The 16,303-nt window shown below is 34.7% G+C and overlaps 1 protein-coding gene across 2 annotated transcripts in view; it reads left to right on the plus strand.

Annotated features, from left to right (window-relative positions):
- Nucleotides 1–6,862: 6,862 nt before the first annotated feature.
- zgc:162952 (PKc_LIMK_like_unk domain-containing protein) overlaps nt 6,863–16,303 on the plus strand; it is a 50,936-nt gene continuing 41,495 nt past the window's right edge. Inside the window, exons 1-2 of one of the 2 annotated variants that reach the window (XM_059336842.1) lie at nt 6,863–6,953; nt 14,007–14,078. In XM_059336842.1, the coding sequence (XP_059192825.1) occupies nt 14,048–14,078 (31 nt within the window). In that variant the 5' untranslated portion in view covers nt 6,863–6,953; nt 14,007–14,047. The remainder of the gene's footprint in view (nt 6,954–14,006; nt 14,079–16,303) is intronic. The other variant, XM_059336843.1, reaches the window with a different exon arrangement.

Below are 16,303 nucleotides of genomic sequence, written 5' to 3' on the forward strand. Positions count from 1 at the left end.
TGATGGCAGTATGTGCCTGCAGGTGACATGTACTGTTAACTCAGTGCCTGATGCAGATAGATTATGATTTATACACTCATTATTATGAAGGAAATCACTGAATTTCTCTCAGAAATGCTGTATTTTTCTGTTTTTCTTCTAAGTTTCCGTTGTTGGTAACACTTTAGATTAGGGAACACATATTCAACATTAATTAGTTGCTTATTAGCATGCAAATAAGTAACATATTGTCTCTTAATGAGTCATTATTAAGTAGTTATTAATGCCTTATTCTGCATGGCCTTATTATACAACCAGTAAGACATTAACTAAGAGTTTTCCCTCAATAACCTCAGAATTATTGATTATTAGTAGTAAGTGAGGAAGTTGTTGTATATGAATTATGATCTTAATATGCTTTACTTTGTATGGACTTTATAAGTCTCCATGGAAACGGCAAATAGCCACCTTCTCCAGACCTTTGACTGACTGGTGGCTCCTTTTGGATGATTGATGAGGATTGGTGGATTATAATGTCAATCATTACTCTATAAAGTGGCTCACTTTGTACCAATGTTAGTCTACCAGTGAACCACCCAAAAGGCCGTTTCCATGGTTTCGTTCACCGCTATGTAGAGATTATAAAGTCCATACAAAGTAAAGCATATTAAGATCATAACTCATATACAACAACTTCCTTACTTACTACTAATAATCAATAATTCTGAGGTTATTGAGGGAAAACTCTTAGTTAATGTCTTACTGGTTGTATAATAAGGCCATGCAGAATAAGGCATTAATAACTACTTAATAATGACTCATTAAGAGCCAATATGTTACTTATTTGCATGCTAATAAGCAACTAATTCATGTTGAATATGTGTTCCCTAATATAAAGTGTTACCTTGACTTTATAGAATACCTGCAGCTTATTTGTGCCTATTTATTGACAGTGTATCTTATGAGTGTGCCTATTTATGGATGTATTGTAGTTGCCGATGACGACCAGCTGGTGGCAGTATGTGCCTGCAGGTGACGTGTACTGTTAACTCAGTGCCTGATGCACATAGATTATGGTTTACACACTCATTATTATTAAGAAAATCACTGAATTTTGATCAGAAATGCTGTATTTTGTTTCTGTTTTTTTACAGCCAAAATGCCTTGTATCGCTGGACTCTAAAGCTATATTTCTTACTGCATATTAATGAGGAGATAAACTTCTCCACTTGTTTGTTAGTAGATCAGTTCATTATAATGTATCACTGTGATTCTGTGCTGCTGCTACCTCACTGATACTTTGCTGTGCTGGAATAAATGCTGTTTCCTTCCACACAACATGAAAGTCTCGGGCAATTATTGAACACAAAATATGTTTTTAGAGATATATTCATCACAATCATGCACAGGACAATATGCTATAAAATATATATGATGCATTAGGCAGAAGGTCAAACACTAAAAGTATAAGTAAGTCAAGTGGATATGCATTATGTTTAGGTGGAAGAATTGTTTAAAAACTTTATTTCAGCAAAAATAAAAGACATGTAAGACAGTTGTACCAGTGAGTAACTTGTTCTTAGTATCAAGAGTTAAAGTTTCTGTTTTTGTCCAAAGTTTAACAATATATTTTCAATTATTCATATTATATTTTTATATTGTTTATATAGATAAACACATTTTGGGGCTTTGTATTAAATATATGATGTTAGCCGACTATTGTTATTGATGCATTCAAATGTAAATCTGACGTCACGTTTTATGAGCATTTCAAGAACCTGCTTAAAAAATTGGACACAAAGAAAGAATGTATAGTTCTGGGCGATTTTAATTTAAATTGGACTGAAAAAGCAACCAGAAAGAAGCTAAAAGCACTTACAAATCAATTTGACACAACTAATAGATGGACGCACAAGAAAAACAAATGTCTCAAAAACACAAATTGATCTCATCTTTATAACAAGCCTGAGAGAATTACTAAATCTTATAATCTTCTCACTGGTTTGTCGGATCATAATATGACTCTTATTGCAAGGAAATTGACAAAAAACAGGGTTATCTACCAACAAGAGATAATTAAACACTCATATGGAATAAGGAAACAAGACATGGAGGCATTCAAGGAAGAACTAAGTCAAACTGTCTGGAGAGATGTTTTGCTCACAGATAATATAGAGGCCTCCTGTGAGTCTTTTATAAGCACAATAAACAGAACTAAAGAAAAATACATGAAAACATTTAAAAATGGACGGCGTAAAAATAACCTACCCTGGTTTAATGACCACCTGTGGGACTTGATGAAAAAACGTGATCTTGCTCTGAAAGTAGCACTGAAGTCTAAATCAATTGCAGACAGACACATTTTTACAAGCCTTCGCAATAAAGTAGTGAATGGATTAATGAAATGAATACAAAGTTTTAGTATCGATACTTTTTTGAGATTCAAAAGATCCTTCTCTCCTACAGACATCAGGCTGTCTCATTCTAACAGAGATTCTACCAGACTAACTGAATTTACCCTCAGGATAAATAAAGTCATTTAGATTTGCTTTGATTGATTTTGATTTGATTTGATTTTTTTGATTGTATCTGTGGTAAAATGACATGCAATAGCTCCTGACACCCTGAGGGCACCACAGTCCATAGACACTTTTAAAAAAGGACTAAAAACTTTCCTTTTTAGCAAAACCTTTGGTTCCTCCCATCTAGATGGTTTTTAGATTATGTATGTATGTTTTCTGTTTTTAGCTGTTTTTTCCCCCTTTTTTTATCCTTTTTATAATTAGACTGTTATGTTTTTAACCTGTAGCACTTTGAGATTTCCTGTAATGTAAAGTGCATTACAAATAAAATGTATTATTATTATTATTACCTCGGTTAAGTCATGGTCACCTCACATATATATATATATTTTTTTTAAAAAGTGTTTCTTTTTCTCTTCTTCTTTTCTTCTTTAACATATAGCACTCCTGTAGCAATGACAGTTAGCTCTTAAAGTTATGTACTTACTTGATTCCTGTGGTCTATGTCTAGTACCTTCAGGTTGAATGCACTTATTGTAAGTCGCTTTGGACAAAAGTGTCTGCTAAATGACATGTAATGTAATGTAATGTAATGTAATGCATACGTGAATATGATGAAATGACATGCTTTGTCTGTCGGGGCCAGTATTAAGATTATAAATTAGTGAAAGGTTGAATAGCATAGCATCAATCAACAGTTGGTACTGACTGAGCTCTCTGACTGGTGAAATGAACAGCATGGCTGATGGTTAAAGTGATTCCTGCAGCAGAGAAGAAGAAGACAGCTGCTGCTGCTGCATGAGTCAGCAGCGTGCTGAGCCGGCAGATGGCTGCCTCAGCCAACCTGCACCAGCTGCAGCAGCCAAACATGCTACCATGTTTACCACGCTCTGCAGGTTGTTCCTCTGGCTGGCAGTGAACTAAAGTCTTATTCACAGGAACCAGGAGATGGATACTTTATGTTGTGCCATTGTTGGCCCTGTAGATCCTGATAATGTAATAAATTTCCAGATAATGTAATAAAAATCTGCACTTGAGTCCATTGAAAATGTAATAAAACCTGATAATGTAATAACTTCCCGATAATGTAATAGAAATCTGCACTTGAGTCCATTGAAAATGTAATAAAATCTGATAATGTAATAATTTCCAGATAATGTAAGAAAAATCTGCACTCGAGTCCATTGAAAATGTAATAAAACCTGATAATGTAATAACTTCCCGATAATGTAATAACCCCGATAATGTAATAAAAATCTGCACTTGAGTCCATTGAAAATGTAATAAAACCTGATTATGTAATAACTTCCCGATAATGTAATAAAGTGCATTTCCCAATAATGAAATACACTTTTTACCAATAATGTAATAAAGTATAACACCAAGCACCTTTAGATTTCAAGAAGCTGTTGAATGCATTCGTGTTGTCATGGATACCTCGTTTGTGAAAAACGGATGAACGGGTCAAAAGTCAATAAACATCTCATAAACATTCAACTTTGACCTGTTGGTGGCGCTAGAGCTCTGGAGCTAGAGTTGATACACAGTATCACCACTTGAACCCAAGTAATGGGTGGTCTGCTGTTAAATTATTACAATATTGGGGAATTATTACATTATCAGGACTTGAGAAATGAAGGCTAACCTGATAATGTAATAACCTCCCATTAATGTTATACTTTATTACATTATTGGTTAAAAAAAAATGTATTACGTTATTGGGAAATGCACTTTATTACATTATCGGGAAGTTATAACATTATCAGGTTTTATTACATTTTCAGTGGACTCAAGTGCAGATTTTTATTACATTATCGGGAATTTATTACATCATCAGGTTCTACCGGTCCTTTATCAAAAAGCTCTTAAATCTCTCAAATGAAACAATCTCAGAATAAAAAAACTTTTTTGTTGAATTACTTACAATTCTAGGCAACTTTACTTTCAACCTCTGAAGTCCAGGAGATTTTGGTTCAAATTTATCAACTTCCTATGCATTATTTCTGTCTCTGTTTATCATCTTTCAGTCTATCCTTACATTACATGCATGGCTCCTTTTCTCCACACAAACTTGGCTATCAGTCAGATTTTTCATTTTTTCAAATTATAGTACAGTATAAAGCTGCCAGGAACCCAAAATACAAACAAAAGACACAGGTTTCTATGGAAATGTATCTTTTTTTCTTTACTTTAATTAAAATCTTTTATAATTGCTCATTTTTGCCAACCATCTGATTGTGGCTTTTTAAAATTTTTTTATCATAACCTTGGTCAATAAATAATGATGCTTTAGAAACATAATGAACGGTTCCAATTTAATATATTTTTCTTTTTTGTTAATGCATCCTGTTTATGTATGTGACCAAGCAATTTAATGCACCAAGAAATTATTGATTGGAACAAAAACACATGTATTAAAATCATTAAACAATATGAATTAGGTAAAATATAAAAGTTAGTTACATAAATGTGTCGTATAAATCTCAATTGTATTTGATTTAGTTACATAAATGATACTCTTTTGGTTGACTCAATGGGATGGGCATTTTCTATGTAAGTGAAATAAGTAAAGCTGACATAAATGTTTGAACATAATGAACGGATCCAATTAAATATATTTTTCTTTTTTGTTAATGCATCCTGTTAACGTATTCCTAGCACCACACGGTAATTCTACTCCTCAAAGAATTGTCACTAGCACTTATTGATGCACTAATTATTATTGCACTATACCTTGATTGTTTGTTTTTACTCTTCCTGTAAGTCGCTTTGGATAAAAGCGTCTGCTAAATGACTAAATGTAAATGTAAATGTGACCAAGCAATTTAATGCACCAAGAAATTATTGATTGGCCATAAGCCATAGTTACATAAATGTGTAATATAAATCTCAATTGTATTTGATTTAGTTACATAAATGATACTCTTTTGGTTGACCGAATGGGATGGGCATTTTCTATGTAAGTGAAATAAGTTAATCTGACATAAATGTTTGAACATAATGAACGGTTCCAATTTAATATATTTTTCTTTTTTGTTAATGCATTCTGTTAATGTATGTGACCAAGCAATTTAATGCAGTAGTTCTCAACCTTTTTGAGTCGCGACCCCCAATTTAACATGCATGTTGTCCGCGACCCCCACTCACTGAACACAATCTCACACGCACAGTTCAGATCACCCAAAAAAGAAACAAAATGACCACAAAAAGACACAAAATGACTAAAAAGACACAAAATGACCAAAAAAGACACAAAATGACCAAAAAAAGACACAAGATGACGCAGAAAAGAAACAAAATGACTAAAAAAAGACAAAAATTACTAAAAAAAAAAGACACAAAATGACTAGGAAAAGACACAAAGTGACCAAAAAAGGAAACAAAATGACCAAAAAAAACCCCACAAATTGACCACAAAATGATCAAAAAGACACAAAATGACCAAAAAAGACATTAAATGACCAAAAAGACTAAAACACATGAACACTTTAACACAGTGGAGACAGAGCTGACTTCCAAAATGATTTGGCGACCCCCAGAAATCATTTCACGACCCCAATTGGGGTCCCGACCCCAAGGTTGAGAACAGCTGATTCAATGCACCAAGAAATTATTGATTGGAACAAAAACACATGTATCACTTAACACCATGAATTAGTTAAAATCTAAAAAACATAGTTACATAAATGTGTAATATAAATCTCAATTTTATTTGATGTAGTTACATAAATGATACTCTTTTGGTTGACTCAATGGGATGGGCATTTTCTATGGAAGTGAAATGAGTAAACCTGATATAAATGTTTGAAGATAGTAAAGAGACAAAGTGTTTATTCCATCCTGCAGCGCTCTCCTCTCCTCTGCTCTGCTCTGCATAGACTTTCCATTTGTCTGTTATTTGTGAGCCTTCTGTTCCAGTCTATTCATTTCCCTCTCTGACTGAGTGGGAGTTTATGCTCTGGCCCAGAGCTCCGCTTTGTTCACAACACTCCCACCTCCTGCTGCATCTAGATTCTTCTGATCAGCACAAACACACTTCATACAGTCATCATAAAGCATTATATCATGTGACGCAGTAAACACTGGGGGGCCTGGAGGGTCTTTAAAGGCAACACAAACATATCTATGGACATAAATAATCAACAACAACAAAGTGACAGCTCTTCATCAGTCCACAGTGCTGCTGCTGCTGCTGCTGCTGCTGGCTCCGTGTGGGCGGAGCTACAGCTGATCACTCTGGTTTCTAAGACAACACATGAAACATGCATTTGCATTGTGGAGGCTTGTGTGAGCGCAGCGAGCTGCAGACGGGAGTTATCTGACAAGAGTTTGCAGCAGCGGGACTTCCTGCAGAGACCAGCACCAGCACCACCACCAGGACCACCAGGACCACCAGGATCTATGATGCACGGAGCCTCCGTCTGAAGCACAGCCAGCCGCGGACTGATCTATGTAAGACCCGCTTTGTTTCTTCTTCTGCTGGTAGAAAGTTGTGGAGGAATGTCAGGAAGTGTGTTGATGAAGCTGCTTTATGAAAAGAAAAACTGTGGGGACATTTGATATCTGCGCTGCGAGGTGATTGTACAGAGAGTAGAGATGATCAGCTGGATGTCTCCAACACACACTATCATCACAGTGCGCACTGGTGTCCAGTCTAGGGTCCGGCACCCCTCAGGGGTCCATGAAATGAACACCAGGGGTCATCAGCTACTGACATGCAGGAAAAGTAGGCATTTGAAAGTGAGATTATGGTTATTATTCAGTAAATTCATAAATGATGACATTGCCAAATCTGAGTTAATATGGGAGCAAAAATCACAATGTTTAACTGTTTTTTATTCTTACAGTAAACAAATCAGTACTGTAAACACAACTAAAAAAATCTGTTTATTTTTTATATTTTACAGTAAATTAACCAGTATTGTAAATAAAACTAAAATCAGTGTTTAATGTTTTTATTTTACAGTATAAAAACAGTACTGTAAGTAAAAATACAGTAGTTCTACTGTAAATAATAATTACAGTAAGTTAGTTGTTAATTGCAAGCTGTTCATCAGAACACTAACTTACAATCGGTTATTCAATGCAACATCCGGGGTCTCCCAAAAACATCATACATATATAAATACACCTGGTTTTTAGTGCAAATCACTTGATTTAGTCACAGTGCGCAGTGGTGTCCAGTCTATGGTCCGGCACCCCTCAGGGGTCCATGAAATGAACATCAGGGGTCATCAGCTGCTGACATGCAGGAAAAGTAGATATTTGAAAATATTAAGTATTGTAAGTATTGTAGAAACAAAATTCATATTTTAAAAATGGTCTAGAAACATAAATGGCATTTCAACTGGCTTTCTCAGCTTGTCTAGACAAGCTGATAACAGCTGTTATATAAATAAAGTTATTACTGTAAATAAAACATGCTCAGTATATTTTCCAGAGGGTTAAGAGGCATGTTGTATCTGGTGGTGTACCTACACTCAAAGGCATTTTGTCAGCTTTACTCATTTAGATTACACAGAAAATTTCCATCCAATTTAGTCAATAAGTAATAATAATATCAACCAAAAAGTATGTAATTAAATTAACTATAGCTAATGTAGTTGACCTGTCAAGAAGTGTGTTGATGAAGCTGCTTTATGAAAAGAAAAAGTGTCGGGAAATTTGATATCTGCGCTGCGAGGTGATTGTACAGAGAGTAGAGATGATCAGCTGGATGTCTCCAACACACACTATCATCACAGTGCGCACTGGTGTCCAGCCTAGGGTCCGGCACCCCTCAGGGGTCCGTGAAATGAACACCGGGGGTCATCAGCTGCTGACATGCAGGAAAAGTAGACATTTGAAAGTGAGATTATGGTTATTATTATTCAGTAAATTCATAAATGATGACATTGCCAAATCTGAGTTAACCCATTGACGCCTAAAACTTCCTGTAAAATCTCTGGGCGAATTTAAAATAAGCCCCTAAAACCTGAAGTTTTTCTGGAAATTCAACAGAAGTGTCAACGCTTCTACTAAATAATAGATTTTTCAGCCTCTGTAGCAGATAGAAATGAAATTCAAAAAGTCTTTGAGAGCTTTTACAAATATGACAAAATGACATATCCGCTTTCCAGGCTTCAATGGGCTAATGGGAGCAAGCTGTTCATCAGAACATTTACTTACAATCAGGTATTCAATGCAACATGGGTCTCCCAAAAACATCATACATATATAAATACACCTGGTTTTTAGTGCAAATCACTTGATTTAGTCACAGTGCGCACTGGTGTCCAGTCTATGGTCCGGCACCCCTCAGAGGTCCATGAAATGAACATCAGGAGTCATCAGCTGCTGACATGCAGGAAAAGTAGATATTTGAACGTGAGCAGCAGGGACAGGAAGTTTGTCTTTATGGTTATTATTATTATTCTGTAAATTCATAAATGATGACATTGCCAAATCTGAGTTAATATGGGAGCAAACTGTTCATCAGAACACTTACTTACAATCGATTATTCAAAACAACACGGAGGGGTCTCCCAAAAACATCATACATATATAAATACACCTGTTTTTTTAGTGCAAATCACTTGATTTAGTCACAGTGTGACCAGGGACCCTGAGGGCTGTCCTTATGGTTAATATTATTCTGAAAATTCATAAATGATGACATTGTTTAGTAATGCACCAGTTACAATTTTTTTCACTCATTACTAGAGGAAGATGGACTACAGTAAGACTACCCTAGGTTAACTAATGCTACCTATAGATCAGAAGACTTTGAAAAGATTTGGAAAAGACTCCTGAAAACTATCAGCTCACACCTGCTCACATCTAAAGACAGGTGTTTAGAGTTTTTAGTCTCACACTGAGATTTTAGACGGACTGTCAGTCTTGCAGGGAAACTATTTACAAGACTACAACTAGATTCTTTTAGCAGTTTTTACCTACAGTGTATTTTTTTCCTCATCATGTTCTTAGTAAAAACTTACAAATGGAGGAGAAGCAGCTTTTGGCTCCAGCTGCTCTAGTGTGTTCAGTGGTTTGTGTTAAAAACCAACAACAACAAAAATTAGAGGAGAAGACGCCACAAAATGCCCCTCACAAAGCTGAAAAAGGGTTTTCTGACATGAAAAGTTGACTATTTTACAGTAAAAATAGATATAAGGAAGAATAAAGGAAAGGAACATTTAGAAATTAATTCATGATATACATTTATGTCCTATTTAATTATAATTTAATTAATTGAATAATTATATTTATCAGCTATATCAACTTTCATTTAGTTAATCAAACATTAATTATCGATTATTTATTACTTACTTATGTAGGCCTTATATTTATTTATACATTTTAACTGGCTCTCCTTACTGTTCTCTTTACTAAGAAACATCTAAATATATGACATCACTATATTTTTATTGAGGCATTATTGTGATGTTCCTTTTCCTGTGGAAGTGGTTTTACTGGTTTTACTGGCTGGCTCATCTGTTGGTTGGTGATTGTGTTACGTCACTGAGACTTGAGATAATATCAAACATGTTTGATATGATCCAAACCCAAGACGAGGAAAAGACTGATATGAAACAGAGCAGATTGGTTTAATACTTTTTTTTCCCATGACTGTATTTTTGGTCATTGTGTGTCTTTTTTTTTTATCATTTTGCATCTATTTTTGGCAATTTTGTGTCTTTTTTGATCATTTTTACATCTATTTTTGGTCTTTTTTTTTCTCTTATTTGATCATTTTTACATCTATTTTTGGTCTTTTTTTTCTCTTATTTGATCATTTTTACATCTATTTTTGGTCAACTTGTGTCTATTTCGGGAAAAAAAATGTCATTTTTTGGTAATTTTTAGATCTACAGTCATGGAAACATTCTTGATAATAACCAAAATCATTATGAAGAAAACCATGTTGTGTTACGTCACTGTGACAAACCCAAGACCAGGAAAAGACTGATATGAAACAGAGCAGATTACTACCTTTTTTTTACTAAAGACTTAGCATTTAATCTGGGAATGGGGAAATGGTTTGGTGTAAGCCCAACATTAAGCTACTTAGAAAAAGTAGTGAAACTACTTCATAAAAAAATGATCAACTGGACGATATGTACATATACCTCAAAGCTAATAAGTTCAGAAAGTTTTTTTTAGCTTATTATCACACACAGCATATAAAGGAAAGTGTTGCATCATACTTGACTACAGATGCTGTTGTTGGAGTATATACTGATATAATATATTTTTTATACCTACAGCATGACATTTAATAGGTAGTTTACAATCTTTTCCCGCACATATTCATATCTTATGACACAAGTAACAATATCTCAAAGATGACTTTTTATAAAAACACAAAAAGATACAAAAGCCATGCATTTCCTCACCACAAACATTGCTGCTATGTGTTGCTGCCAGATTCAGCTGCATTACTGGGCTCCACCATTAGCAGTTTTCATGTTTATTTTCCCTTTCTTTATGTGTATTTTCCCACAAGACCCATTAACAACTAGACAAAAAGATTTTCAGATGTAAAGATTATAATGTTTTCCTTTATTCACAAGCTCACTTTTGAAAATAAAAGGCTTCAATCTGATAGCATTTGTGTAAACAAATCTGGCTTTGTATTATCTGACCACAACTAAAAGAGTTGAGAAGAAATATTTACCTGACCTACACTGCAAAAAAAGCCAACTTGTATTTTTTGGCCTAAAACAGTGATTTAAGTTGGTAAAACTTGGAAATATAAATTATTGACATTTAGGGCAATAATGTAAGTTAGCACAACAAAGGAAGCCAGTTGTCTGCTCAAAAACAAGTTGGTGAGTTGTTGTTACTTATATCTTTAAGTTGGGGTTCACAACAAGGGACAATAGTTCTGATAACTCTTATTTCTTTGTTGGGAAATGCGGGAAAGCGGTGACATTTGGTCATTAGCGAAAGCTAGCGGCTAACTGATGCTAGCGGCTAACTGACGCTAGCGGCTAACTGATGCTAGCGGCGCTGCTTTTTACAGCTACAAGAGTAGCCATTAGCGTATCAATGCTAACTCAAAAAAAAAATGTTAAGTTCAAAAATCTGAATTCAGAGTTGAGCAAACTCAAAAACAAACAAACAAACAAACAAACTTTGATAAAATTTTAAGTTGGACAATTTAACTAAATATTTTAAGTTTTGTTTTTGAGTTTGCTTAACTCTGAATTCTCAATTTACATTGTAATAACTTGTCAGCTAATGTTGTGACCACAATTTTGAGTTAGCATTGATACGCTAATGGCTACACTTGTAGCTGTAACAAGCAGCGCCGCTAGCATCAGTTAGCCGCTAGCATCAGATAGCCGCTAGCTTTCGCTAATGACCGCTTTCCCGCATTTCCCAACAAAGAAATAAGAGTTATCAGAACTATTGTCCCTTGTTGTGAACCCCAACTTAAAGATATAAGTAACAACAACTCACCAACTTGTTTTTGAGCAGACAACTGGCTTCCTTTGTTGTGCTAACTTACATTATTGCCCTAAATGTCAATAATTTATATTTCCAAGTTTTACCAACTTAAATCACTGTTTTAGGCCAAAAAACACAAGTTGGCTCTCTTGCAGTGCAGCTAAAGAGACAGATATTCAACCCAGGAGTTTGTGGAAAAAAGAAACAGCTAAAAGAGAGAGAATGTTACACTTCAATTCATCAGGCGAGCAAAGACACAGCTCCTAATGAAGGAATAATAATGTTGCTCTGTGTGCAAAGAGGGAAGTGATACATCAACAGCAACACGACAGAATGTGCTGAACAATTAATGCTGTTGGTAATTAGTGTTTAACCAACTGACAAATAGCAAACATGAGGCCAAATACACTCCAGTGGAGGAATACAGTTGGTGTCTGAGCTTAATTGTTGTGGGAATGTGTGTGTGTGTGTGTGTGTGTGTTTGGGTGGGTAGACTAATGGGTTAATCTGTCTCTTTAATTGCCACACACTGTAAATAATCGCTGTGAAATCAGTTACAGTTATTTACTGTATTATTCAGAGTTCATCACTGTGTTTGATTTTTACAGTAAAATGCTGTATAATTTACAATAAAAATTAGTCCTTGTGACAAAATTACAGTAGTTAAAACATTACTGTAGAAAAAACACAGAAGAAAGTGTAGTACTATGAAAAGTAAAGGAGACTAGTGTATTTTTCCATTTTTATCATAATTTTGATCAGAATAAGAAATATAGTCCCAAGAGATTCTACCAGACTAACTGAATTTCTCCTTGGGGATGAATAAAGTAATTTTGATTTTTGATTTTATACACTGTAGTAAATTATTATGTAGTCATTTCATTTTACGTAATATATTTGATAAAATGTATTAAATATAAATGTGTCCTTTATTTTGAGGCAGTTGTTTAAGTAACTTTAATATAAAAATGTTGATATGATAAATGTTAAATGATAGAATCTACTTATTTTGATGACATTAAATATAATCTTTATGTGTATGTAATTCTAAATCAAGAGAATTTTGAATTCATCCAACACAATAGAATTAGTCCGTTTTTAATTGACGCTTAACACTTCCTGTTAAGTTTTTTATTAACTCAACTTGTAACGTAGTTAGAATTAATTAATAATATTGCCTGCAATCTGTTGCCTCAATTTTATTGAGTCGTTATTATCTTTTATTACAGTGTACAAATGCTGTTTAAATAATTAACTTTAAGTAAGGTTTTTCATACAAAACACAGAATGGAAATCAATTGTAAAAGAGTAAATATATTAATATTATTTCCTTTAGTGTATAGAGTAATTACTTGCAATTACTAGTTATTTCTATAAAAAGTAATGATGAAATTATTATCAAATTAACAGCATTGTTTACTGTGCCATTTTGCCATGTACAATACCATTAAATATCACAATGTTTAACTGTTTTTTTACAGTAAACAAATCAGTACTGTAAACACAACTAAAAAAATCTGTGTTTATTTCATTTTATTTCATTTTACAGTAAATAAACCAGTAAAAAAAGACACAAAATGACCAAAAAATACACAGATTTACCAAAAAAAGACACAAAATTAGAAAAAAGACACAATATGACCAAAAAATACACAGATTTACCAAAAAAAAGTAATTAAAGGGACCTTAATTAATTCATATAAAACTCATGTTAAACTTTAATTTCAAGGTGAGGGCCACAAAATATTGCCACGAGGACCGCAATTGGCCCACGGGCCGCAAGTTTGAGACCCATGAACTAGAAGTGTTACTGCGGCAGACTTTGTGATGATGGCAAATATGTTATTGTTGTCCAATGAATTGATCTAATATCTAATATCATGATGAAACACGATTCCTGCCCCTAATCTTGACAGGAGATATTACGGCCCTCTCTCTAAACTTACTGTGACTTATTTGAAAGAAACTCCATGTGATGATGATCAGCCTTCGTGTCAGTTTGCAGTCTGTTTGTGTTGTTTTGTGTCTGTGCTGTTGCTCATGTTCTGTTGCATGTGTGTGGTTCCTCCTCAGTGTCTGCAGAGAGACCTCGGGTTTCTTCCACCATCCACAAGATGCATATGAATAGCTTATTAAATCAATGGAGTAAGTATTAACACATTTTGAATTCTTTTTCATATTGTTTACACTTCTGACAGTAAATACATACATTTCATGTATAACACTGTGTATTTACCCGACACCTACGTAGGTGACACACTAAAGATATCTGACACTGAAGTGAGAATCCTGTGTGTGTGTGTGTGTGTGTGTGTGTGTGATCTGTGCAGTGCTGCATCGCTTGTGTCTCACGTCCACAAGCAAATGCATGTGTTAGTGTGTCTTTGATGCAGTGAGGCTGGCAGCAGGTGAATCTGCTGTACAGTCATTGTGTTTATCTCAGCATCCTGCCTCTGAAGGTGTCAGAGCAGCGTCCTGTTACCCTCTGCAGCCCTCAGTGTTCACCACATCCTGCACAGGAAAAAGAGAGAATCTAGTAAATCTAAAGCAGTAGTTCTCAACCTGTTTGAGTCGCGACCCCCAATTGTTATTGAACAGAATCTCACATGCACAGTTCAGATCACCCAAAAAAGAAACAAAATGACCAAAAAAAGGAAACAAAATGACCAAAAAAGACACAAATTGACCACAAAATGATCAAAAAAGCTACAAAATGACCAAAAGAGACACAAAATTACCAGAAAAGACACAAAATTACCAAAAAAGACACAAAATTACCAAAAAAAAGAAACAAAATGACCAAAAAAGACACAAATTGACCACAAAATAATCAAAAAAGACACAAAATGACAAAAAAAAAAGACATTAAGTGACCAAAAAGACTGAAACACATGAACACTTTAACACAGTGGAGACAGAGCTGACTTCCAAAATGATTTGGTGACCCCCAGAAATCATCTCGCGACCCCACTTGGGGTCCCGACCCCAAGGTTGAGAATAGCTGATCTAAAGAAGTAATCAAAGCTGCCCCCACAGGTCACAAATAGGAGTTTGGATAGCTCACAAATCTCACGAGACAGATTTTTAATGTGACGAGAAATATCGTCGAGTTTAATCTCACAAGTTCTCGTGGCACGAGAGTCACACCCCTATAATTAACACAAAATATTTTTTACATTTTTCAAATTAACACAAATATTGTAAATATCAAGTTTTCTTTCATAATGTTATGATGACAGGTGTTGTCACTGCCCCATCACCTTTCAACCAATCATGTAGCTCCTGCATCTCTTAGCTATTTAAAAAAAACCACTACACGGTTCATGCTTGCTGTTGGCTGTGTAGGTTGCAACAGGTCTTTGAAAACAGCCTTGTCTCCCTCCGTCCCTCAGGAGTTATATGCAGACTTATTGGCATGTTAGTCTAGACGGAATTGTCCAAAAAGTGATAGTGAGGAGCATTTATTGGTACGTAAGTCGTAAGTCGGGAACCGGCCTACTTTACTTATTTCACGGGTGCAGAATCCAAAAAAAATGGTTCCCAAGCGAAATTTTTTATTTTTGACCTTCTCATTTGTATATCAAATGGCCACCAAATTGCCCATCTTGCTCAGTCGTTGGACCATTTCCCCTTAGTTTTTTTGTAAGTAGGCAATCAAGATGAGGAAATTAAGTTTCTGGACCTATAGTCTAGGGTCAGAGCAAGAATATAGTGGAGGCTCAGTGTCTTTTATATATATATATATATATATATATATATATATATATATATATATATATATATATATATGCAAAATACCAACTGGAACATTTAAAATAGTTAAAATCTCACCTTAAAAGTTGGTATTTTGCATATATATATATATATATATATATATATATATATATATATATATATATATGCATATGTATATAAACTTAATTTCCTCATCTTTGATTGCCTACTTACAATAAAACTTGGGGAAATGGTCCTACGACTGAGCAAGATGGGCAATTTGGCCGCCATATTGACTTGCATATGAGAGTCAAAAACTCTAAATTTAGCTTGGGAACCATTTTTTTGGGGATTCTTCACCCTTGAAATAAGTAAAGTAGGCCGGTTCCCGACTTGTACCCATAAATGCTCCTCACTTCTTATAGAAGTCCTTTTTTCTGAAATCCGTCAGGACTATGTGTGTTTTTTTACTTTGACATCACAGAAACTAAAACTCTAGTGGGCCTGGGACGGTACTACCTGCATTCAGCTGCTACTACACCACCGCTACCTGTCACTGATGATGTTGACTTGCTGCATTCGTAAATGTTGGTTGTCTTTCTTTATTTGGTGCATGGCCACTTTCTTCCTACATAAGCTGAACCTGACAAACAGTG

Source organism: Centropristis striata, chromosome 7 (genome assembly GCF_030273125.1).
Source record: "Centropristis striata isolate RG_2023a ecotype Rhode Island chromosome 7, C.striata_1.0, whole genome shotgun sequence".
NCBI lineage: Eukaryota > Metazoa > Chordata > Actinopteri > Perciformes > Serranidae > Centropristis > Centropristis striata.